Raw genomic sequence first — 27,663 nt, 5'->3', positions numbered from 1 at the left:
AGGTGTGTGTAATTGTGTGTGTGTGTTTGTGTTACTGGCTAACAGTTCATGCTGGTTTGTTGAAAAAAACATTGAGGCTTAAGAACACATTCCAGCAGTTAATGACCAAAATTAGGGTCAAATATTACATATTTATCACACCCTTGCATCAAGAAGAAAGAGAGAGAGAGAGAGAGAGAGAGAGAGAGAGAGAGAGAGAGAGAGAGAGAGTGAGGGAGAAATAAAGAAGGAGAGAGAGAGTGATCAGGTTTATTAATCTGAAAAAAGGACAATACCTCACCAGAGAGCTGCCAAACATGCAAGAAGATATTATTAAGACATTTAAGCGCAATAGAGCAGCTGTGTGTTTGTACTGTGTGTATGAGGCAGAACTATAAGCTTGCTTTCTCACGACTCCCTGATGATTTTTTTTTTTGTTTTTTTGCTGTTGCTTAGGTCATACTCTACATTCACATGAACAGTCACACACACACACACGCACGCACGCACGCACGCACGCACACACACACACACACAAACACAGATGCACACTGTTGGGGTGTGTGTGGTTCACAGCTCCACCATTAAAAAGCCGGTCTCCATCACCTCATGAGAGCCTGTCTGGACCAGTCTAGTAGCACTACTGACAGAGAGTAGTTTGATTCTTTGTAACCTTTAAAATGCTTTGGCAATACATTGTAACTTGTGTCATGTCAAAAATAAAGCACAGGAAAGAGAATGAGACAGAGGCAGACAGAAAGATAAGACAGACAGACAAAAATGTAATAAGATAGAGGCTGAGAGAGGGAGATAATTGCTTCTCACATTTGGCAATATTGCATTGTTGACAATCATGCCAATAAAGCCCTTTTAATGAAAATGAATTGACAGAAAGTAGAAGGAATATAAAGACAAAAATGGGACAGATTGAAAAAGAAAGACAGACATAAAAGCTAAAGGAAAAGACAAAAAGAGGGAGACAGGCTCAAAGGAAGAAAGAGACAGATTGACAAAAAGTGAGAAAAAGGCTGAGAGAGAGTGACTGACAAACAGAATTAAGGAGAGAGAAACAGACAAAAGGAGAGGTGCAGACAGATAGATATACAGAGAAAGGCAGACTGACAGAGACAAAAATAGACAGACCGGAAAAAATACAGACAGACAGAAAGAGACCGACTGACAAAGACTGTGAGAGGCAGACAGACAGGCAGAAAGAGATGAAGACATACAGACAAACTGACAAAAATGTGACAGATAAAGGCTGAGAGAGAGAGACATAATTTAAGAAGGAGAGAGAAACAGATAGAAAGAGACAGGCAGACAGACAGACAGAGAGACAGACTAACAAAAAAATTAACTGACTGACAGAAAGATAGACAGAAAAAAGCGAGACAACAGATAGAAAAAAGAGGCAGACAGAAAGAGACAGACTGAACGACTGAGAGAGACAGACAAAAAGTGAGACAGGCAGAAATAGACAAAAGTGAAACAGATAAACTGTAAAAAAAAAAAAGGACAGAGAGAGACAGACTGACAGAAGTTGAGAGAGACAGACAAAGAGTGAGACAGATGGACAGAAAAAAGATAGACTGACAGACAGACAGACAGAGAGAGGGATTGACACAGACTTATAAAGACAGACAGAAAGACTGTTAGAGACAGACTGATGAAGAGTGAGAGATACAAAAAGTGAAACAAACAGAAAAATAGACAAAAAGTGAGAGAGACTGATGAAAAAAGACATAAAGAGAAACAGACAGACAATGATTAAAAGAGAGACAAAAGTGAGATGGAATGATAGACAGAAAGAGAGACAGACGGATAAAAACTGAGACAGAGGGATAGAAGAGACAGGCAAGAAAGAGAGACAGACTGACAAAAATTGAGAGAGAAAGACAAAAAGTGAGACAGGCAGAAAGATAGACAGACAAAAATACAGACAGAGAGAAAAAAGAGAGAGACAGAAAAACAGAGACTGAGAAAGATTGAGAAAAACAGACAAAAAGTGAGACAGGCAGAATTCAGTTAGACAGATAAAAACTGAAACAGGAGAGAAAAAAGAGACAGACTGACAAAGACTGAGAATGACAGACAAAAAAGTGAAACAGACAGACAGACTGACAAATGTGAGACAGATAGAGGCTAAGAGACAGACAAAAGACAAAAGTTAAGACAACAGAGGCTGAGAAATAGAATGAACTTCAATAATAAAGCCTTTTGAATGGAATTGCATTGACATGAAGTAGAAGAAGAGAGAAGAGACAGACAGGGAGCAAGAGAGAAAGACAGAGTGGCTAAAAGGCCCAAAGAAGGTCTGTGAATGCCCTCTCCTCCTTCCTCACTTCATTTTCTTCCTCTCACATTCTTTCGCTCTGAGCCCTTCGTCTCCAGAACAAACAGAGCCCGGCGTCTGGCGTGGTACAGTGCTGAAGTCACTGACCTCCTCTCTTTAAGGAAAAGGGATTTTAAACACTTCAGGCTGCCTGGCAAACGCAGTCATATTTTCCATGGACACAGAAGACGTGGTTGCCGGACAGAGCCGTAAGGGAGTCATGATTTCACATTTAGCTCTGAGGATTAATGCTGTGAAATATCGTCCATCAGCCAGTGAATTAACATGATAAAACTTTATAAGGACAGGTTTGTCGGTCACCAGAGCCCTTTTATAACTAGTGGGCCAGCAAACGCTATACTGTTGGACATGAACAGGGCTGGACTGGTAATCTTGAATACCGGGCATTTTCCCGGTGGGCCGACGTACTTTGGGGCTGATCAGGGGCGGACTGGCCATCGGGAGAACCGAGCGGGCCGGTGGGTAGGCCGTGAAATGTGCCGAATGGGCCCCGATAAGCCAAAATGAGCCACCGCGTTATGCATAACGGACAACAAAACAGCACCGCGATATGCAGAAAGGGACAACGAACCCAAACCCCCAACCCCACCCTCCGCGCAACAAGTTTTGGGCCAGTTGCCATGTAAAATCCCAGGCCGATTTATCTTCCCAGTCCAGCCATATATGGACATATAGCATGTGATTTTTACCATTTATAATTTGTTTAAAGTAGAATACACATTTTCACTTTCTATCGTCATTTGTATATTCATATTTATTTGTATATACAGTATCATGTCTGCAGCATTTTGAGAGGAGAAGACAAATGCCTGTTCTTTCTAAGTCAGTCTGTCTCACTTTTTGTCTTTCTATCTGTCTCGTTCATTTTGGAATGTCTATCTTCCTCTTTCTGTCTGTCTCTTTATCAGAGAGGTGAGGAGGGATACATTAATGAGAGAACAGACAGAGGAGAGAGAGGGAACTAAAGTTTAGTCATCCATCCTGTTTTGGAAGCATAGGTTTTGTTCTGATTGCGTGATGCAAGGTTTGTGACCGTATTGTCCAGAATATAAGTGCATGACTTTACTAAACACAGAGTGAGGCAAAGGTAAAGAGACAGGGCCCGATTTCTCTTACTGATTTTTGCAGTATTTAAAATCACACAGGCATTAAATATAGCAAAAGGCACTACAGGTCATGCATCGATTTGTCCATGGTTAAGGCATGTTGATACACACAACATGATAAGCATTATAAACATCATACACCCGAACAAACCTCTCCTCATTAAGCCAGTCCATTTGACACCTCATTCATGGGTGTACAACAATCAGTGCAGGATGAGTTTTCGAGATCTTTTTATGCTAGTGTCAAAGACAAAATTCAGTTTTATGAGAAATTGAATGGATAATAAAGTAACTAAACTAAACTAAAAACCTTTAAAGACAGACCTATCATGAGCTCCAAAGTTGTTAATCGATGGTGCGCTCTTGTCGAAACCATCAGTCTGCATTATTGATGCATCGATTATATGATGAACTACACTACCCGTGAACCTGAAGAGAAAATATCCACTAATCTAGTAAACTTTTTTTTTTTTTTTTTACTATCAATCTCCAATTTTTACTTTAACATTCTTAAAAACATTCTTCTTCGTTTGTGTTTGGTCATTTGCATGCTTCATGCATATCGCCATCTACTGGTCAAGGAGGAGAATTTATTGTAAAAAAAAAAAGAACTTACATTTTGATATGTTTCTCACACACACCTATCATAACGCTTCTTAAAGGGATAGATAACCCAAAAATGAAAATGCTCTCACCCTCATGCCATCCCAGATGTTTATGACTTTATTTTTCTGTTGAGCACAAATACAGATTTATAGAAGAATATCTCAGCTATGTTTTTCCATAGAATGCAAGTGAATGGTGACCAGAAATTAGAAGCTCCGAAAAATGACATAAAGGTGGCATGAAAGTAATCCATTAGACTCCAGTGGTTAAATCCATATCTTCAGAAGTGATATGATAGGTGTGCGTGAGAAACAGATCAATATTCAAGTCCTTTTTACTATAAATCGCCACATTTGACCAGCCCCAACCAGTAGGTGGCTGAATGTGAAAGTCACTTCCACAACAGAATAAAAAGTGAAAGTGTATATTTACAGTTAAAAAAGGACTTAAATATGAATCTGTTTCTCACCCACACCTATCATAGCACTTCAGACGGCATGTATTTATCCAATGGTGTCTTGTGGATCACTTTTATACTGCCTTTCGTGCCTTCAAAGTTTTGGTCACCATTCACTTGCATTGTGAGGACCAACAGAGCTGAAATATCATTTTAAAAATCTTTGTTTATGTTTTGCAGAAGAAAGAAAGTCATAAACAAATAGGACGATATGAGAGAGCATTAAAGTGGTTTTATCATGGATTGTTGTTAAACACTATCTGCTTGAACTATCTGTTTTATCTTCACTGGACTGTTAGGGGACATTGTTTATAATATGGCCACAATGAAATCATGGCTGTGCTCGGTTGAGGGTCGGGCAGCAGATGTGCAGTGGGAAGTTTTCAGTAAACTCGTTATAAAGCTGAATTCACAAGCCACTTCAAACAGTGCGTTCTATTCTCCCTGAGGCCACAGACAAGGGAGACTAGCCTTTGATACAGAATACTACTGTGCAGTCACACACACACATACACCTGATACCTGCCAGTAGTGAAGGGACCTTTAACACAGAAAACTACAGGTCAAGTGATTATCCAGTGCAAATGATCAACAAACTCTGCAGTTGACCCCATTCAGGCAGCCTACTGGGGCAATTGTGTGTGTAAGTGCGATTTTTCGGGCTACCAAATTTAACATAATTTATAAGATTAAGTGGATTTAACAGCATTTGATTTAACACAATAAATGCATTTATCTACTTTGGCATTGCAGCTGCTTCTCGTTTTGTGTGATTCACCGTAGCTTGACTCTTGTTTATAATTAAATGATAGAGAAAGAACGTCTTAACAAATATTTTATATACAAATCAAGCTTAGATGGGAACTTAATGCATTAACCTCTTCCCAATCCTGTAAAATTAGCCTAAAACGCCTAATCAAGGCATACCCAAAGTAAATTTAAAGCTGTTCTTGAACCGTTTGGAGTACATGCATGGTTTTGGTCACATTTGAAAGGGGACACTCTGAAGTTTTTTCTCCAGCAGTCAGAATTACTGTAAGTGCTACTGATTTTGAGTAATAGAAGTTTGAACACAATGAAATAGAATTTTCTTTTTCCGCCTGAAATTTTTTTTGCATACAGATGCCTGCAGATGACTATAACTTGTAGCTATTAGCTTGAGAACACAATGGGATCACAGCATGAATCCTTACCTAGTCCAGGTTCAAATGTTATAACAATATCATAAAAAAATGAATATTTTACACATGTTTTTCTAAGGGTACACCCAGGCGTTTTACAAAGTGCCTTTTGGATACTCCAAAGGTCACTTTGGAAACCTAGGACAAAAAGGCTGCAACTTTTGAACGCTTCAACGTACAGTCATAATTGTGGGCTCTAATGAAAGATGACACTTAGAGCTATCATATTCCATATCCAGATCCACTATTAGTTTTGCTGACACAGAGTAACTGATGCATAAACACATTAGAGTGCCTTTTCCCTTCTTGAAACTAAATGTTGTGCATATAAAAGAGTCAAAACTAGTGCTATGGTGGACAATTTGTTTATATAAAAATACACAACAAAACTATTTACATTAATTTTTACATAAAGTATTTACAAACCATTATAAAATTGTACATGTTTCTAGCAACATGCCAGTCATTGTAGCAGTCACATTTGTGTACAAAGCACATAGGCACAACACAGGAGAGTACTTCACTGGTGTCTTTGCATGACACTGCCTGCACTTCAGACGACCAGCTGTGCAAGATTTGGTGATGTGCAACAGCCTGTGATGTGCTCTTCGTGGAGCAGGAGATACGGGTCTGGCTGTGGATTGAGACCCCAACTCTGCCATGCTCCTCAGCAAGGGTCTCTCTGAAAGCCCTCCTCTCTTGATGAGGTGCTGTCCTGCTGCTCCACTTTATGTGGCCGCTTGCTGAGTGGGGGATAATAAATAAATGTAATTTACAAAGCTAGACACAACTTTTCCATCTTTTCTGTATTATATATATATATATATATATATATATATATATATATTAGTTTTTCTTTTCGAGTGTGTAAAAATGTATTATTGTATGTATATTTACTGTAAATACTGTATACTTACTTGCCAGTGTACTATGGAACAAAGAGATGGGCCTACACCTCCCCATGAATTCAGCACTGTAACAAATAGATGGCCCTACACCTCCCCACCTCCCCGCATTGTAACAAATAGACTCTCAAACACAACATATATTCTTATTTTCAACTTATATTTATTGATTTATTTACTATATATATATATATATATATATATATATATATATATATATATATATATATATATATATATATTACAGTAAATATACAAAACATCTATATAGCATGTCAATAGATCTGAAACAAACAATGAACTAAAAACACGCACAAACGGTTCAAACACTCACTGAGGAAACACAGGACAAAGGGTAATTACAAAATGTGTATTCATTATTCAAACTAAAGCTTATTTATGCGGAATATACAGTAATATATGTTATAAACACAAGAAAACACTTACTTGTCCAGAGCCGTGTCTCATCTCTCCATCTGCCTCTGAATCATCTGTATTGTTTTCAGAAATTTCATCTCCAAACTCAGAATTTTGACATTTGACAATGAATGCCTTCTTATATCACATCCTGGGGTGAAAATCCTGTTTTTCAAGTCCGTTTCACCATATTTAAATCGCCAAATGTGTAAACAGTTCCAAAGCAGCTCTGCATGCATTTACCGCTGAGGCCACAGCAGTGGGTAAACTCGAGGAAACTTTGCGCACACACACAACAGAGCCGTCATCTAATAGTTCCACTAAAGCCGCATATCACTGTTTTCAGAATTTCATTGGCTATACGATGCGTCAGTCATTTCCACTCTTCAATGTAATTGGTTTGATCAGTAAACAAAGGAAAGTGGGTATGCCCTTACACTCGACACAGATGGTGGTTGGGTATTGAAGGCTGTGGACAGGACATGGAAGCTCCTATTGGGTCAAATGAGGTGTCAATCGAAAGGTCAGAGTGCGTGCTTCCATTTTGATACCGGATATAGGAAATGTTTACATCTGAACTGAAGTTATTACGGTAATATGTGAAAGATTAGGCACAGCTGCCAGGTGCTTTGAAATGATGCAACAAGAGTCTGTGTGGATATTTATTGATGTAATACTGTGATTTGGACTAAACATTTTACTTGATTTGATCATTTGGACATTTGACAATGAAACAACACCGTTTTTGTCGGGAAGTTATGGCTCAGTGTACAACTATGAGGCATCATAGGTGAGTTGCCTAAATTTTGTTATTGGTTGTTTATATGTTGGTGGTCTGACAAAGATATAGATTGTACCTGCTGTTGTGATTGTATCTTAAAATGGTTTATATCAATAGAAAATCAAGAAATGTAGCTTTCCAAAGATATGTGGCATGTGTACCAATGTAACACACAGCTGTTTTGTTTATCGCATACTTTTATTTTGTACATTTAAGGGCCCGTCCGCGGGCCTAGATTTCCATGGTGTTAAACTAGAATGCACTACATATAATAGAGAAAATACACATGTTCAGGCAATTAAAAACATGAGGCATACTATTGATGAGCACAAAAAGCACAATATTTTTGTATCGTCCCTGCTTTTCTTTTAAACATTCAAAAATCAAGGTTACAGTGAGGCACTTATAATGAAAGTGAATGAGGCCAATTTTTTATAATAATTTAATTACTTTTCTGAGTATTTAACCCTCTTATGTCTATGTCTCCCAATGTGATTTTGTTGAGTGATTTTAACATTTTACATTCACATTTATGCATTTGGCAGATGCTTTTATCCAAAGTGACTTACAGAGCCCTTATTACAGGGACAATCCCCCCGGAGCAACCTGGAGTTAAGTGCCTTGCTCAAGGACACAATGGTGTTGGCTGTGGGGATCAAACCAGCAACCTTCTGATTAACAGTTATGTGCTTTAGCCCACTACGCCACCACCACTCCATTCACATTGATAATACTTGTAGTATACGCACAAGGGAATTTATCTTGTCTAGGTAGTTTTGGTATACAGCAATATGCCATCACTCCTACCCACTCCAAAGGGCACTTTCTTGACCTTATCTGTTGTTCTGGTATAACTCCTCATAACTGTACTGTCTCAGATGTGTCCATATCTGATCATCTGTTGCCCACCTTACAGTATTTAAGATAAACTTATGTCGATCCGTCACATTTCGCTATATCAAGACTATTGATATATCTGTCTTCGCTGATGAACTAGCCACCTTCTCTAGCAAAGTTGATTTATCGACTGTGGATGACGGACTTCATGAGATCTTAGACGTTTTGCATTGAAAGAATTGAATGCTCATCATATGCAATATTATAAAGAGGCTTTCTCTAAAGTGAAATCTGAATTTTATACTAATCTAATTAGGACAGGTGAAGGGACCACTAGAACTCTTTTTTCCATTGTAAACAATCAGGGATGTAGTGGAGGCTAAACGCACGTAAACGCCGTTTACGCACCTCCCAAAATTCGGAAATAGCGTTTACCCACCTCCAAAGTGGGTTTATCCACCTCTAAATTGCGTTTATCCACCTCTAAATCGATAGTTCCTAAGCCATTTTAAATTAAGCTTATGTCGTTTTAGTTTCATATTGTTCATTATTAGTTTCATAGGTTGTTAAACCTAAGACGAAGTCTTTCATAATGCGCTGCTGCCAGTGTTTCCCATGCGCGTGCATCGATATTGACTACTACCAGCTATATACAGCGTGCTGCTGACCTCAAAAATCCAGCTGTATTCTAACAATAACTTAGCTCTCCTTATTAGCTAGGCTCCTTGCATGCTGGCTAATAAGTAATAACTGACAGTGCAAAAATTCTTTGATTCCAGCTTGTTAAATGTGAATATGTTCTAGTGTCTTCTCTCCTCTGTGACAGTAAACTGAATATCTTTGAGTTGTGGACAAAACGAGACATTTGAGGACGTCATCCTCCTGGGCTTTTGGGAAACACTGATCCACATTGTTCTGACATATTATAGACCAAACAACTAATTGATTAATTGAGAAAATATTCAACAGATTAATCGACTATGAAAATAATCCCAAATCCCTAATCATTATGTACAAGTGCATTGCATCGGAAGCCCTGGATATAAGCCTCCCTCTCTATCTCTCTTAAATATTTTTGTTCTCTCTGTTTTGTCATTTAGTAAACTTTATAGATTTCAACCATATTATTCCTTCTTGGGTCTCTTTAACAAGAACTTAGATTAATGTATGAATTGAGTAGTGATTGTGTGACCTATGATGAGGGAACAACCAGTGATACCCTTGGTAGTACCATCAAATGATAGCCTATAGCGATGTCATCAGGATACACATACACCGGTAGGCAGTGGCCCACCTTACCGGGTGACCACGTCGTGGTCCACCAGAATTTATAGTTTACCCACCTCTTTTTTTACCACTACACCACTGTAAACAATATACTAAAGTCACCCGAGTCTCTACCATCACATATGTATTCTACTACTGTATGTAACACTTTTAGATTATTTTAATATCAACATTTAAAATATTTACAAGCAAATACTTTTAAATAATGATGGTTGTGGCCCTTCAAACTACCTCTTTCTGCATTTTCTATCTTTAAAATTCCAACTGTTGATGAAATATCCTCTATTATTCGGAAATTCAAACCCGCCACCTGTCAGCGTTATCCTCTTCCAACATATTTAGTAAAAGCCTGTTTACCTTCTCTGTCTTCTTTGATCACTGAGATTGTTCATTCTTCAATGTCCTCTGGCTTGGTTCCTATATCATTCAAAACTGCTTCAATTACCCCAATACTCAAAAAAACAGGGGTAGATCCTACTAATTTTGATAATTTTCATCCTATTTCAAATTTACCGTTTATTTAAAAAATGTTCACAGAAAGGCTATTCCATATTCTAGAGCACATCTAAATGCATTCAGCAGGAGACGCGGATACAGCGGACACGGAGACAGTGCACAATAGCTAAAGTCGTCGGGGTGGCGCACATTGAAGGGATAGCTGTACGCACCATTCCAAATTTCATCCCCATCATTACTGAATCCTCATTTTGCATTTTGTTTATTACATATGTATAAGTAGAACATGAATTTCCTGAATCTGGGCAGATATACAAGTGTGTGTTTCTGTGTGTGTGTGTGTGTGTGTGTGTGTGTGTGTGTGTGTGTGTGTGTGTGTGTGTGTGTGCGTGTATTTATCACTTTGTGGGGACCAAATGTCCCCATAAGGATAGTAAAACCCGAAATTTTGACCTTGTGGGGACATTTTGTCGGTCCCCATGAGGAAAACAGCTTATAAATCATACTAAATTATGTTTTTTGAAAATGCAGAAAGTTTTCTGTGAGGGTTAGGTTCAGGGGTAGGGTTAGGTTTAGGGGATAGAATATAAAGTTTGTACAGTATAAAAACCATTATGTCTATGGAAAGTCCCCATAAAACATGGAAACACAACATGTGTGTGTGTGTGTGTGTGTGTGTGTGTGTGTGTGTGTGTGTGTGTGTGTGTGCGCGCGCGCGCGCGTGTGTCTAAAAACACACAAACACACACCCTGAGCACAGAGATGCTATTGTGTCTCCACACCCAAAAGCAGCTGTGCCATTGGCCTGACCTCCAGATTCCAGTCAAGGATATTTACAAGGAATTAGATGTATTTATTGAGCTTTAATAGGACGGGCGGCCCCCGGCGATCTGAAGTACAGACAGCACACTATGACTGGACTGTTTCACATCCACTGAGGAGATTTCACATTTCATCCCATTTTTTATGTTCTTCTGCTCTTTTTCACATGCAGTCGTGTGATTATGTGTAAATGCGTGTGTGTTGTGTTTAATAAATATATGGTCAAGAAAGATGACAATGCGTTGTGACCCTTACGTTGTTCCAAACCTGGACAACTTTCTTTTTTCCGTGGAACACAAAAAGGAGATATTTTAGGCAGAATAACAGCCTTAGTGACCATTCTTTTCATTGTATGGAAGAAAGATTCAATGAAAGTAATTGGTCATACAGGTATGGAACAAATCATAAAGGTGAGGATATGACGATTGAATATTCAGTTTTGGAACTATCAGTTGTGCCTATGGTTGTAATTGCGATTCTACATTTCAATAAATATATTTTACATTAAAAAAAAAATGTGTGGAGCAAATGCAAATTCTTTATATAGGCTACACATCCGTTCTGCAATTACCTTACTGCACGAAAAACAAGAGTTGAATAAGTTACACACATAGGGCCCTATTTTAAGAGTGCTAGCGTTAAGCACAGGATTATGCCATAAATCATAAGTGCAAAGTCAGTGGGCAAGGCCATGAAATTTTGTTATTTTCGTGCAAGCATGCCCTAAGTCTAGGCACAAGTAGGTTTGGTGAAATTGCCCACGCAATGCAAAAATTGCAATAGTCATGGACATTATTTGATGTTCTGCACTTTCAGAATTTGGACATGAACTTTATTACCACCTGCTGGTGGAATCTCCAAACTGCAAATACAGGAACTGAATTTGAACTTTGCGCTAAGTTAAGATATTGTATTGAAACCTCTTAGCGCAACAACCTACTTCTCAGGAAAACAGCTAATTGTGCTTTGCGCCACTTCAGTACCATTCAATACACCCACAGTTTGCTTGCATACACCCACAGTTTGCGTGCATACACCCACAATAGCACAAACACTCCCACCCACGGCCATTTGCGCTTTGCGCTGGCTCCAAAAATTGCATTTAGAATTAGCATTCACACAAAAATTGGATTAGACATTGTGCACGGCCATAGCGCATAGTGCACTTAAGGAATTAGAGCCCATATAGTAGCGGTCACCAACTAGTAGACTGCGAGATATAATGACAATGGTTGCTCCATCTTACTGTACTCTTACTCTAGAGTTTAAGTGAGCAACTTGTCAAAACTATGGAGCTGTTCAAACCATGCTAATTAATATTTTTCTCTACCACCGCACTTTATTCCCGCTCCCTGTGCATTCCTTTTCTCTCCCTGCTATAGACATAAGGTGCCGCATAAACTGTGATAAGTAAACCTCAGATGTTTCCTCTAAGGCAGGTTTGTGGCTGGACACGTTAACGCTTTTTTCTCCCTATCTAAATGTAGCTTCATTACGAGCATGTTACGAGCCTTTCATAGCTCTTTTTTAAATATCAAGTGGCTCGGCGGGTGTCTCACCATTCACCAACACATGATCGTTTAAAACTTTCTAGAAATAATTTTCCTGCAGAAAGAGTGGGTGCAATTGCCAAGCTTGAAGTCATAGACACTATTTTGATTTCCTTTCTCCTGAATTTGTCGTACAGCCTACTCCTGGTGAACAAGGTTTGAAATGAACACATGCCAAATGCAGATATTTCATGTGGAGTATTTTGCTGATGTAACAGCTACTCTGGAAGGCGACCTGTAAGACTTCTCGGAGTGATATATCACAAGACATTAAGAACAAAGTCGTGTGTTTGACGAATAGTGATTTTATATTGAAGAACAGACAACAAAAGCAGCTGATGCGCGTCTGATTTGTGCGCAGTAAGCTCTGCTATTCACAAGTGCAATGAAATCGCTTCTCCAAGATATGCACATGCATTTAGTTCTGGGTCTAGTTTCCTAATAACTATTGATCTTAGCTGTTAAGAGCATTTTCTAAGAGGGATTTTATGAATATTCTTTATTTTTTGCAAGCACCCAGGATGTGAAATAGCACATGCCACACTTCAAATGTGACACTTGAAGAAACATTTATTATATTTTTAAGAACAGACAGACGAAAAGCCTGCATTTGTCTCTGTTTCATTCATCTGAAAACTGTTTGCAAGAATAATGTTGTCTATGAGAATGCTGCAAATGATTTCCAACCATCTCGTGAGGTGCTGTGAGTTTAGTTTGCTTTGTTTTCACGGAGCAGTTTGCTCTTACACATTGTGACTCAGCAAACACAAACACTGTTAAACACTTCAGCATTGAGTGCAGAAAGGTCAAACAAAAATAATTTGCACAACTGAGTTACCATAGTGAGAGGTGTTACTAAACAGCACTTCACTGGTGTCATTCACTAACAGACAGGTAAAGAGAGACAGAAAGAAAGAAAGAAAGAAAGAAAGAAAGAAAGCTGGACAGACTGTTGCCTCAAAGATCGTCAAGGGATTCAGGGAAAATCCGCTTTTATTCCGGGAGTCTTTCAGTGTGCTGCCTGCTATTAGCATCACAAAAACACCACTTTACAAAGAACCAATGCCATCTAAATTTCACTGTTTTCTAAACCTCTGCTCCTTTCAATTCAATCTCTTCTGTATCACTCTGTTTTCTCTCTTTTTCTCTCTTTGTTTTTTTAAACATATTTCCCCATTCAAGAATATCCTACAATCTACAGGATCAATATTTCCATTATGTTTCTCATGCACTGTGATTGTGACATAGAACACAAATTCCTCTGGCCTTTTTTAGTGTTCATAATCTGAAAAGGAAATCAAATATTTCTACTGAAAAAATACTTCACCATCTAGGATAAAGAAATTCCTAACTGTATCAGGGTGAAACGGTCAATTTGAAAGAGAGAAATAATCGTCTTTATGATCTGTCTGACAGAAAGACAGACAGACAATACCAATTATATATAGACAGACACACAGCTCAACAAAAAATGACAGATATAACAAAAAATTTACAGATAGATAGAACAATAGAATAATAAACAAAACTGATGAAAGACAGAAAAATAGGCAGATAGAATGAAAGATAGAATAATAGATAGATAAAACGATAGACAGAACAATAGAACAACAGATAAAACTATAGAATAGGGCTAGGCGATAGGACAATGTTATCGGATTATATCCACGGACCAGTTCGCGGTTCAGAAATATATTTCTTTATATTAAAGAAACAAAGACAAAAGTGTTTAAATCATAAAATAGTAAAAGACACGTTCCCCTTGAACCTAAAATGTAGTTCTATTTTATTTCCTTTAGGTAGCAATAACTATATTACCAAAACACAATACAAACACAAATTCGATAAGAACACACATTTGGCAGTATTATGTGGGGAATTTATTAGGCTTTATTATGATGATTATTATTATATTTACATTTATAATTGTCTTTAGTTCTTAATCAGTAGGCTATTAGTAATTTTCCACCTGTTGTCGTTGTCAGACACTTGCGTGATTGCAAACTGGAGACGGTAAAAGTTTTGATTTGGGGAGGTGGTTAAATAAGATTTTTTTGATCACTTTGTTATTTTAATTGTTTTTTTTGTTGAGTTTAAAGTGCCATTTTGAATTTAGAAATGTCTTTTGTTTGTGTTTGCGTGTTTCAATAAAATAATAACATTTTTAAAGCAAAATGAATAAAGCAAACATTTTCACTAAACCTCGGCAAGGGGGCTTGACGATACAATCGTATATCGCTATATTTTTAAGGAGATTATCGATAAAATCTTTTTTAACATATAACCCAGCCCTACTATAGCACATAGATAGATACACGGACAGATAGTCAGGTAGATAGATAGATACACAGACAGATAGACAGGTAGATAGACAGGTAGATAGATAGATACACAGACATATAGTCAGGTAGATAGACAGGTAGATAGATAGATAGATAGATACACGGACAGACAGTCAGGTAGATAGACAGGTAGATAGATAGATACACGGACAGATAGTCAGGTAGATAGACAGGTAGATAGATAGATACACGGACAGATAGTCAGGTAGATAGACAGGTAGATAGATACACGGACAGATAGGCAGGTAGATAGATACACGGACAGATAGACAGCTAGATAGTTACACGGACAGATAGTCAGGTAGATAGACAGGTAGATAGATAGATACACTGACAGATAGACAGGTAGATAGATACACGGACAGATAGTCAGGTAGATAGACAGGTAGATAGATAGATACACAGACAGATAGAAAGGTAGATAGATACACGGACAGGTAGATAGGCAGGTAGATAGACAGGTAGATAGATAGATACACGGACAGATAGACAGGTAGATAGACAGGTAGATAGATACACGGACAGATAGACAGGTAGATAGACAGACGGATGGACGGACGGACGTCTGTCTATCTACCTGACTATCTGTCCGTGTATCTATCTACGTTCTATAGTAGGGCTGGGTGATATGGATGACAGACGGACAGACAGACAGAATTGGTCCAAAATCCTGATAAAGTAGCTATAAATTTGCACTGTATATGACACTGGAAACTTGCTGTGTCACGCCTGGTTAGGACATGTGTTGTGCATTTTGCGTGTGTGTGTGTTAGACTATAATTGTCTCACACTTGTTTACTGACATCACTGGTTCACATGGTAGTCTGATGATAGCTCAGCTGGGTCAGTCTGCACTGATTTAATCAGCAGCCCTGTCTGTCCTCTTCTTTTCCATTTCTTTCCATTAAAGTCAGCCTTATTTCCACATGTGAACACTGTGAAACTTCCTTCACTCTCAGCTAAAGCTGTAAAACATCTCACAAACTCTGTAATAGGTGTTGTTAAATTGACTGAAGTTTCAGCTGTCAGTTTATTGTACAGATCATCAGGATCGCATTGATGAGCTGTTGAATTTACTTCTGAAAAGAGCTATTTGCCTGTTATCTTTGCAAATGTTTCACCAATTCAGTCAACGGAAAGTTTCTAAAGAGTGCACATTTCTTAAAGACTGCCAACAGCTTGTATTACAATTATTCTGTAAGGTACTTCAAAGGTAAAAATGTACCATCAAAGCAGTGTCTACATTTTCAGTATTACCATAGCATCATATCTCCATCACCAGAGGATCTATCAAGGCCATTGACAGCAACTTGCTCCCCAAAAGACACAGCCAAATAATATATTTTAATTTTACATTTAAAACTCAACCCATTGAAATCCATAGTCACATACTTTAAACACCTTAGATTTTTCAATGTTTACTTTTAAATGCAAGAGAGCATTTGTAAAATGTGAAATGACTCTCTGGAAACTGTGAGCAGATTAAAGAGTTTAGCTGAGCGTGACCAGAAAATGAATATAAACCCTCATTCCAAAGCTCTATGAACATCCGACGCAGCTGACTGATTTCTAATTTGGTGTGGAAAAGGCTTATGTGACTGTACAGTAATCTCCCAAACTGGAGTCTGTTAAATAGTGCTGGTATCTTAGGAACGGCACATCTGTATATAAATTAATCAATTAGTGAAACAAGTGTAGCAATTCCTAGAGAACATTGTCTTCTTAAAATGTGTCCGATATGTGTGGTAATGTAACCAGATTATGGTATTCCCTACCTGGTTGAACTGCTCGAGTCTGTCTTTGATCTCCATAAACACAGGTTCAGCACCTCTGACCCTTACTTCTGGATTCTGCCTTTGAGCATGGACTCCATTGCCCACCACCCTTGCTTCATATCTGAGAGAGACAAATACAGAAACAAAGTCAGTAAGTAACTTTTTAATAAAGGACCATGTTTTACCCTTGATATTGACACATTAAACAGTTTTCCTTTATCAGTGTAAGGTTATAAATGGCTTAAAGGTATAGTTCACCCAAAAATGAAAATTCACTCATAATTTTCTCATCCTTATGCCATTCCAGATGTGTATGACTTTCTTGCTACAGCATAACACAACAAATTGTTTTTAGAAGAAAATCTCAGCTCTGTAGGTCCATACAATGGAAGTGAATGGTGATCAGACCTTTGTAGCTCCAAAAATCACATAAAGGAAACTAATCCATATGGCACCAGTGGTTAAATCCATATCTTCAGAAGTGACATAATAGGTGATTGTGTGAAACAGATAAAAAAAAAAAAAAAAAATTGTTACTCTAAATCTCCACTTTAACTTTCACTTTCAGATGTAAAAGTGAAAGTGGAGATTTAGAGTAAAAAATGAATTCAATTTGGAACTGTTTCTCACCCACACCTAACTGAGTAACTGATAAGAGAATTTTCATTTTTGGGTGAACTATCCCTATAAGAATGAACCAATTGACATAGGTTGATTTTTGCCCATTACTTTTTATGAGTAATCAGCATGTTTGTATGCAAAAGAGCTCACTGTTTCAACTTTTCTTCATGTTTAGTGTTTTCACAACTGTTTTATCTTTTTTTTTAAACACTTAAAAATCAAATACCACTTCACATTAACTACACATTCAACAAAACTTTACATGTCACTTGAGTGTCTACAAAAAAAAAAAAAACACACAACTAAACAGGCCTAATGTAAAATTAATAAATATATCAAATGTTAACACAAAAAAAAATCACAATGAGGATTTTCTTTTATATATATGGGGCATTTCAGTAAATCCTTGAGGGCATCTAATTAAGAAAAGAACAACTTGGCATTGAAAGACAATTACAATTCTGTCATATGTAGAAGTAAAATGAACATTGAGTGTGTGTGCATTTGTGTGAGAAATTAAAAAACAAATTGAACCCTTCAAAAATCGACCTTGGTTTTGAGGTCTCTTGAAAGCTTACATCTTCAATCCTCTGCTTGGCTTAACCATGACATGGACAGCATTCCATTGTGACTGTCTACGAGATCAATATGGCTCTGACTTGGGATCCCCTGACAGAAAAGATACATTATAAAGTCTAATTGCTGCCTTGTGTGCTGTGGAAGGGGAGGGGAGGTGTTAGTTGGTTGTATCAGAGAGTATTGATGAGCCAGTGGGTGAGAAACAACTCCTTTGGAATAATAAAGGGTGTAACTGAGGGTTAAATGTGAGGCTAATTAGAGTCCTGTAAGAGGCCACAGAAAAATGTGTCAGAACTACTCATATACTACAAGAGCAGGGTGAGAGAGAAAATAAGAGCTATGTAATTGCAAAAAGTCAAAGCCAGTACTGAATTACACCGAGACAGTGCTAAAGAAAAGGATGCAATTGGGAAAAAAAATGACAAATGAATGACACCAGATAAAAAGTGTGAGAAAGAGAAAATAAAAAGAGTTAATTTAGATGTAACCACTTGAAGCACATTTTAGAGATTTAGCACTTTCCTCTCTGCCCTTGTCCTTATATCTCCTTTCTACTCATCCATTCGCCCCTTAGGCTTGTCTACACTGCAGTTCCTGAATGGACACCTCGTTAGTGCTCTAGCTGTTGCTCACCAGAGGTGTACAAGCCAGGAATAGGTGTGTCTGCCTAATCAGCACTTCTTCCGTTTATCCCTCAGCCTGCTCTCCAAACACAACCCCTGGATAAATTCACAATCTCAGTGTTAAAGGGATAGTTCACCCAAAAATGAAAATGTTGTCATTTACTCATGCCATCCTAAATGTGTATGACTTTCTTTATTCTGCAGAACACAAATCGTGATTTTTAGAAGAATATTTCTGCTCTGTAGGTCCATACAATGCAAGTGAAAGGGTGTAAAAATGTTGACACTGCAAAAATCACATAAACTCCAGTGTTTTAATCCAAATCTTCAGAAGTAATATGATAGGTGTGGGTGACAAACAGATCAATAAGTTTAAAGTTAGTTATTTGCAAGAAATTCTTCTCCCTGCCCAGTAGGGGGTGATATGCATGAAGAATTTTAATCACCAAAAACAAGAAGAAGAATGTTAAAGTGGAAATTGACTGAGCAGGGAGGATAATTTAGAGTACAAAAGGACTTAAATATTGTTCTGTTTCTCACCACACATATCATATAGCTTCTGAAGATATGGATTTAACCACTGGAGTCTTATGGATTACTTTTATGATGACTTATGTGATTTTTGGAGCTTCAAAATTTTGGCACCCATTCACTTGCATTGTATGGACCAAAAGAGCTGAGAAATTCTTCTAAAAATCTCCATTTGAGTTCAGCAGATGAAAGAAAGTCATGCACATCTGGGATAGCATGAGGGTGAGTAAATGATGAGAGAATTTACATTTTTGGGTGAACTATCCCTTTAACCCATTACATTCAACTAAACTACATCCTCAATTTAAATGAGTCTCAAATGAGTTTGATGATTAGGCCTACTTATTCTGCATAACTGAAGCATGTTAGGCAGAATATTAGGGACTAAATGTTAGCTGTGGAAACCATGAATTTGTATTGCATCATTTTTCCATGCAATGAAAATGAAGGGTGACTGAGGCTAGACATTCTGCCTGACATCTCAATTTGTTTCCCATAACGGAAAGAAAGTCATACAGGGTTGGAACAACATGAGGGTGAGTAAATAAAGAATTTTATTTTTGGGTGAATCAAAAAATCAACATGCATAAATTTGATTATGTCAGTGTCATTTTTAAGGGTCCGATCTGATAGAAATAGCTTTTTGAGGTAAAATCTGCACAATTTCTCTTTATACAGTGTAGAAAAAAGAATGATCAGTATGTAAAGGAATGTTCTGTGCTCAGCGAAGTTACAAACAACCAAAGTCTAAGTACACTACACCTGTTCCATCTCTCTCATTATTAAGCTGTTATACATACTTTCCCATATTATTTCTGAAACCATGCATATTCCACCCACACACTATAAAATACATTATTTATCTACTAATTGTATGATGTGATGAGAACGCACAAACACTAACAGAATGTGTATGGATGTATGTGAGGCAGTGACTGTAACCAGTAAGTGTATTTTGAGTTGTTTATGGGTTTATGTTCACATAAACTAGCACACAGTGATTCAGAGCAACATACATCCTTTGATGTATTTAGGAAAATTCTCTCAACACTGTAAAACTAAAGATGTCACGCTCAATTGGGTTTTTTAAACTACACAGAAAGACCAGAAATCTCCTGATCTAGACACATTCTAAAATAATTTCCCAAACCATTTAGGTTTGCTCCAACTTGGTCTCATTTAAACACGTTAATATACCAAATTGTTTTTTGTTTTACATGGCTTGCTGACGCATCACAACAGTTTCCTGGATAAATGAACACGAGAGGTGCAACACAATGACTTTTATTCCCTTTCACATAAATGACGAGTAGATCATCAGTTCTATCGGGAAGACACGCAGGCTTGAGTGAAGTTTAAGATGCCAATTATTTGATAGATGTAAAACAGAAAGTAATGTCTCTCACTTTGGCGTAGGCTCCGTCCGGCGGTCCAAAGGTGTTGTACCCTGAACCGTCATGTCCTGCCGGAGATAGGAGGCAGGGGTGAAGAGCCTACCCCGTCGGGACAGGGCTCAACTGGTGGTGGTGGGGTGGTGGAGGTTGCAGTGTTAGCACACTGAAGCAGCAATGTGATGGATTGTGAGCAGACTTATAAAGCAATGGCTTACATGCGATTGGCTGGGAATTATCCAGCTAATGATGTGATGATGTACAGCTGCTAGTCTTCCCGCTAGAACTACGCTGCGCTTTCATTTAAAACAATTGCCATTGCCTTATTTCTCACATAATGCTATTTTATGACATCACTTTTACTACAGTGCATGACTTGTATGGTGATACATTTTAACGCTTGTATTGCATCACCAACCACTGGGTGCGAGTCCTGAAGGTCATGCAAGTCGACACGTGAACTGGAGGTGTCACAGAAGCAGGGGTGTAGTTTTCAAGGGGAATGGGGGGGTAAACCCCTCCCCAATAATCGAAGCCAGCAAGTACAACATTTTTGTTTGTGAAGTTTTGTTCATTTAAAACTCAAAAGAGCATTAGCTTTAAAAAAAAAAAAAAACTCATCTGTTTAGGAGAAAATTGTACTTGCTTTTAGTGCCACTCATTTGACATTTCACTTCGGAACTGCTGTGATACATGTAAAAAGCCATGAAATATAATTTAGCAAAAATGTAGTTTCAATCACATAATTTTTATACGATCAGGTTTATTCTTTTAGCAGATGCTTATGTCCAAAACTACTAGCATGACATTTTTACTACAGGGAAAATACCACTGTAAAATCTATCACTGAACTTTATATTTCAAAGCTGATTCCTAAAAATTATTTGTTATAATCCTTCTGTGATCAGACTTCATTCTTTATTTTTGAAAATGAAAGAGAAACTGCATCAAAAGCTCTAGAGTCTAGACATTGATAAAAGTTTGGTATGAAAAAAGATCAAAAGATCTGTCTGCTGGATCTGGAATGCATAGATTGATGAACAAGCTCACAATAAATATGTCTGGAATCATCTATTAAACACGCTCAGAAACAAAAATCTTAACAGCGTACTGTAGTTCACCCGAAAATAAAAATTCTGTCACCCTCATGTTGTTTCTTTTGTCTTCTGTGGAACACAAAAGCAGGTGTTAGGCAGTATGTTAACCTCTGTCCCCATTCACTTTCATTGAATACAAAAAAGTGGCAAAGAAAGTGAGTGGTGACTGAGGCTAACATTCTGCCTAAAATCTCCTTTTGTATTCCATATCAGAAAGAAAGTCATATGGGTTTGGAACAACATAAGGCTTAGTAAATGATGAACAAATTTTGTAAATATTGTGCTGCTTTCATTTACTCTCAACATACTCTCTCTCTCTCTCTCTCTCTCTCTCTCTCTCTCTCTCACACAAAGATTTCAAATGATGGTGTACCAAGAAAGCCTATAATCCCTGGGCGTGACAAAGAGGAGAGAGTTAGAAGAGTAAGGATCTTTTTTACTAAGCACACACACTGGCACTGTTCCAAAATGTAATGAGCTGCCTTGTTGTCCTCTGCCTATTTAGGCAGCTCCCTTCTATGGCAGCATCCTAACAGAAATGGAACCTCATAAACGACTGATTTGGAACACTCCACATAGGCAGCAACTATGTTTGTATTAGCGCTCAACAGTAGAGACTCAACTGAGAATAAATTCCAATAGGAATTCATTTCAATAAATTCCAAAAGAAGAACGACACCACACTCTAATAAGCATAAATATACATCGCACATATATTTGTAATTAAACAGTCTGAAAAGAAATCTTGTGTTTGAAATGGCATTCTACCATCCTATTCATCATTTTATTTAGTATGCATACTGTGCAAAAATACTTCACCTCCTATATTTTTCTAAACGATTAGTGAGTGGAATACTGTATCCAACAATGCAATGGGTTGGACTTCATTTTCCATTTCCAATGTGGCAATTGACCTGGAAATGACATCAACCTTTATATTTATTGTGATCTCTCTTTCTTGACATATTATATGATCAGACCGCCATGAGTTAAGATATATAGCTGCAAACAGTACACCATTTCACATTAAACTGCAATAAATCAATAAACAAGCATCTCTGACAAGATGCTGTCTGATTCCCAGCATGAAGCAATTCAGCACAGCAAACACCCCATAAGCATACAAAGACAGTTTCCTCCGACAGCCTTGGAACCAATCATTTTCTAGTTGAGCATTGAAAGCATGAAAGCTACTGTAAGAATATTTGGTTTTGAAGCATTTGAAAGGAAAAAGAATTATATTCTTTGCAAGGGCAAAATTGTCATTGAATAAAAGACTAATATTCTGCTTAAGTTCTTTTTTTGCAACATGGAATGTCATAAAGCATGAGGTTGAATAATGATGACAGCATTTTAAAATTTTAGCTGAACTACACCTTTAAAAAGAAAGTAATTCAAAAAATGTTTCAATGTGACAGTGTGACAGCGAGAGAGAAACAGTGAAAACTATAAATGAGATCTCAGATTGCAAACAGTAGAGCTGCTCTGTAATTAATGGGGCGGCAGAGAGTGAACGACAACCACTAGAATGTGCAAATCTGATTTAGATGAATTACAGGTTCGGCATGCAATAAACTGGCAGAGAGTCGTGACACAGACATGTAAAATTACTAGCTCCGTGTTCTCTAATTTTCTTAGAATATGCTCTTCAGATGCCTATGGCATGGAGAGCTCTATTGTCGTACACACGTCTTTCACAAAACATAGAGACAATGGCAGCCGTCCTGCATGAGGACACACCAGAGAGAAACCAGCAATCAGATGCTGTGGAGGGTTAGCCACTCTGGCTAACCTGCAGAAGATTCGAGCTCAAGAAAGTGTCCCAAATTTGAATCCCAAATCTTATGACCAGAATAAAGGGTCATAACCTATCTGTCAGGTAGTATAGCCTACCAACACACATAGATCTCTGAGATGTCTGATAGATAGATAGATAGATAGATAGATAGATAGATAGATAGATAGATAGATAGATAGATAGATAGATAGATAGATAGATAGACAGACAGACAGACAGACAGACAGACAGACAGACAGACAGACAGATAGACAGATAGATAGACAGACAGATAGACAGATAGATCAAATGACAGACAGATAGATAGATAGATAGATAGATAGATAGATAGATAGATAGACAGACAGACAGACAGACAGACAGATAGATAGATAGATCAAACGACAGACGGACAGAAAGACAGACAGATAGATAGATCAAATGACAGACAGACAGATAGATAGATAGATAGACAGACAGACAGATAGCTCAAACGACAGACAGATAGATAGATAGACAGACAGACAGATAGATCGATCAAATGACAGACAGACAGAAATACAGACAGACAGACAGATAGATCAAATGACAGACAGATAGATAGACAGACAGACAGACAGACAGACAGACAGACAGATAGACAGACAGATAGATGGATAGATCAAACGACAGACAGACGATAGACAGACAGATAGATAGATAGACAGACAGACAGACAGACAGACAGACAGACAGACAGACAGACAGGCAGGCAGGCAGACAGGCAGACAAATTCCACCAGTATAGTGACTGTTATGGAGCTGTTGATTGATCCCAGCCTTGCCTGTTTTTTTTACTTCTTAGTGGATTTGAGTCTTAACAGGTTCTATAATGACATCATCAGTCCAGGGAGTCACATGCCAATCAAAGATCTCTCAACAAAGATGACAGGCCAAACTGATTTTCTAAACACAATGCCATGTGTCAATATGCAATTCAACAGCACTTAACTTAGAAAATTAATCTTTTTTCCCATGTCATATTTTTTCAAGAAAATGCACAAACACAGGTGTTCTGCCTCAGGTGAAAATAGGGTAGGTATTTGTCCAACATGGTGAGAAAAGCAGTTTTAAATAGGAATGTGCACTGTAACTTTTTGTAATATTTGGTTAACCACAAAGGTTTACCAACGGTTATTCTGTCATTTGCACGCAAGGGATTACAGTGAGGCACTTACAATGGAAGTGAATAGGGCAAATTATTAGAGGGTGTAAATCAGAAACTTGAAGACTTGAAGATTATTTTGGTGAAATTATAAATTAATTAATAAATTATATTAATTCTTCTGTTAAAACTTACTGTATGTATTATTTGAGCTGTAAAGTTGTTTAAATCCATTGTAAGTGTTTAAATCCATTGTAAGTGCCTCACATAGTTTTGCTTTTTTTCAAAGAAATGGAGGGGCAAGTCAAAATTATTGTTTGTGGTAATCAACATTATCCCACAAATGCTGTTGATTGAGTTTAACTTGTATTGAACTCTAGAAGTCTACAGAAACTGTTGCAGTTTAGGCCCTGTTTTTCAGAGAAACAAATGATTGTAAAAATGTTTAATGTTTTAAAAGGATAGTTACATTTACAAAAAAAAAATTCTTATGAGTGAGTTGTTAAGTGCTCATGGAAAAGATGTGTTTTTGTCATTTTTTTTAAGTGAGTGAGTCTGCTTCACGGATGGAGCTTGGAAGATCATTCCACCAACATGGTACAGTGAAACCAAAAGTCTGAGAAAGTGTTTTGGTGCCCCTTTGTGTTAGTACAACAAGGCACCGCTCATTAGCCAACCGCAAGCTTCTGGTGAGAACATAGCTCTGCAGAAATTATTTTAGGTATGCTGGAGCAGACCCAGAGAATGTTCTGTATGCCAGTATCAGAGCCTTGAATTTAATACATGCATCAACCAGCAGCCAGTGAAGAGAGACAAGGAGTGGTGTAAAATGCACTCTCTTTGGTTAATTAAAGACCAGACGTGCAGCTGCATTCTGGATAATTTGCAACGCAAATAATTGCGCATGCAGGGAGGCCTGCAATGAGAGCATTACAGTAGTCAAGTCTAGTTATGATAAGTGAACAAGAAGTTGTGTGGCATGTTCAGAGAGTAAGGGTCTTATTTTCCTGATATTGTAGAGTGTAAATCTACATGATCATGTGGGATCTGTGAAATTGAGTCTTCGCTGGGTTAAGTTGCAGGTAGGGTTCCTTCGTCCAGGCCGAGATGTCTGCCAAACAGGCCGAGATTCGTGCAGTCACTGTGGTATCGTTGGGATGGAAAGACAAGTAGAGCTTTGTGTCATCGGAGTAGCAGTGGTAAGAGAACCCATGTGCTTGAATGATGGGTCCCAGTGATGTTGTGTATATAGAGAAGAGAAGTGGCCCAAGCACTGAGCCCTGAGGTACCCCAGTAAGTAGCTGATGTGACTTGGATACCTCACCTCTCCAGGCTACCTTGAAGGACCTACTTGAGAGATAGTACATACACCAATCAAGTACAGTTCCTGTGATCCCCATAGTAGAAATTGTGGACAATAGGATCTAATGGTTGACTGTGCCAAAGGCTGCAGAAAGATTCAGTAGAATCAGGATGGATAATCTGGATCCAGCTCTCGCCTGTCACAGCAATTCAGTGACAGACAAGCAGGGCAGTCTTGGTGGAATGTCCACTTTTGAAACCTGATTAATTGTCATCCAGCAGCTAGTTCTGCAAGAGATAGGCAGAGATCTGACTGAAAACTACCCTTCACCCAATAATGAAAATTCTCTTATAATTTACTCACCCTAATTTAGTTCCGAACCTGTATGGCTAATGTTAGTCTCAGTCACCATTCAATTCACAAAGAATATTGTATGGAAAAAAAAATTAATAAAGTAGAACGGTTATCGATACTAACAGTCATGCAGGTTCGGGAACAACATTCCGTCCTTCGGATGAGATGTTAAACCAAGGTTCTGACTCTCTGTGGTAATTAAAAATGCTGTCCTGGCCAAATTCCCCCCATTGGCCCTTCTCAATCATGGCCTCCTAATAGTCCCCATCCATTAATTGGCTCTATAACTAAAGTGTTATATAAATGTAACGTTCATCCAATCATTCATTCATAAAAATGGGTAAATGTTGATAGAATTTCCATTTTGGGTGAACTATTCCTTTAACCCATTACATTCAACTCAACTTATCTTTAAAGTTGTATTTAAAAGATAAGTATTTAGTTTTAAAGTCATTGTGCCTCCCAACTGCTGGCATACAACATATCCTTCAACACAGTCAAGTAAATCTGAGAGTTTATAAAAGATTGAATTCAAAATGTCTGTTTATATCTATAAATAAACACTTAAAAAGTGTTTACAGACAAGCCTGCAAGCACCAAAACAGAGATCTGCTCCAAGAATGAATGCAAATCAATAAAATGGTGAAATTAAACCAAATAAAATGGGCCTGAATACATACATAAAACATCTAAAAGAAAAAGAGAGGTGAAAAGAAGGAATTCTATAGATAGGGTTGGGGAGCACTGGAATACATGTAACGGGTTTACGTATTTAAAATACAAAATATGAGTAACTGTTTTCCTCTACAGTTACAATTAAAATAATTGGTAATTAGAATACAGTTACATTCAAAAAGTATTTTGATTACTGAAGAGATCAATTAGCATTTTATTGTCATTTGTTTAATTTAATATTTAGTCCTTTCAGATGGAATTTATATTTTTATACATATAAATGATGCGATCCAAAGAGTGTTTTAACAGCGGTGAAACACTTTCTTATGATGTGTTACATTCATACGAGCAGACAGAGAAGTACGTTTGAAGTAAGTTTGGAGCAGAAGAAGTAGAAATAAACCTTGTATAAATTGTCAGCTTTATGCTAAGTTTAAATGCTACTTCTAGACATTTTGCATGCACGTTACCAGGCACGATCATATTTTTCATCAAGAAACTTCAAGTTGGATCATAATTTCTTTTTTTCTAATAAGACCTTTGATATTAGGGCAAAAATCATATTCTTGATAATAATAATTGTATTGTTTTCCTGTAAAAATATTTTTTTTAAAATGTGTTTTGTCTTGCTACACTGGCAGAGTTTTTTAATAAAAACAAATGAAAAAATCTACCAGTCCTGAAGAAGTAATCCAAAGTATTTAGGATACGTTAC

At 37.6% G+C, this 27,663-nt stretch overlaps 1 protein-coding gene across 1 annotated transcript in view; it reads right to left on the bottom strand.

Annotated features, from left to right (window-relative positions):
- LOC127645600 (glypican-5-like) overlaps positions 1 to 27,663 on the bottom strand; it is a 223,718-nt gene that overhangs the window by 67,802 nt on the left and 128,253 nt on the right. The window contains exon 6 of the mRNA XM_052129262.1: positions 16,855 to 16,975. Coding sequence (XP_051985222.1) covers positions 16,855 to 16,975 — 121 coding nt within the window. The remainder of the gene's footprint in view (positions 1 to 16,854; positions 16,976 to 27,663) is intronic.

The sequence above is a fragment of the Xyrauchen texanus genome, chromosome 6 (genome assembly GCF_025860055.1).
Source record: "Xyrauchen texanus isolate HMW12.3.18 chromosome 6, RBS_HiC_50CHRs, whole genome shotgun sequence".
Lineage (NCBI taxonomy): Eukaryota > Metazoa > Chordata > Actinopteri > Cypriniformes > Catostomidae > Xyrauchen > Xyrauchen texanus.
This window is presented reverse-complemented; position numbering and strand designations above follow the sequence as displayed.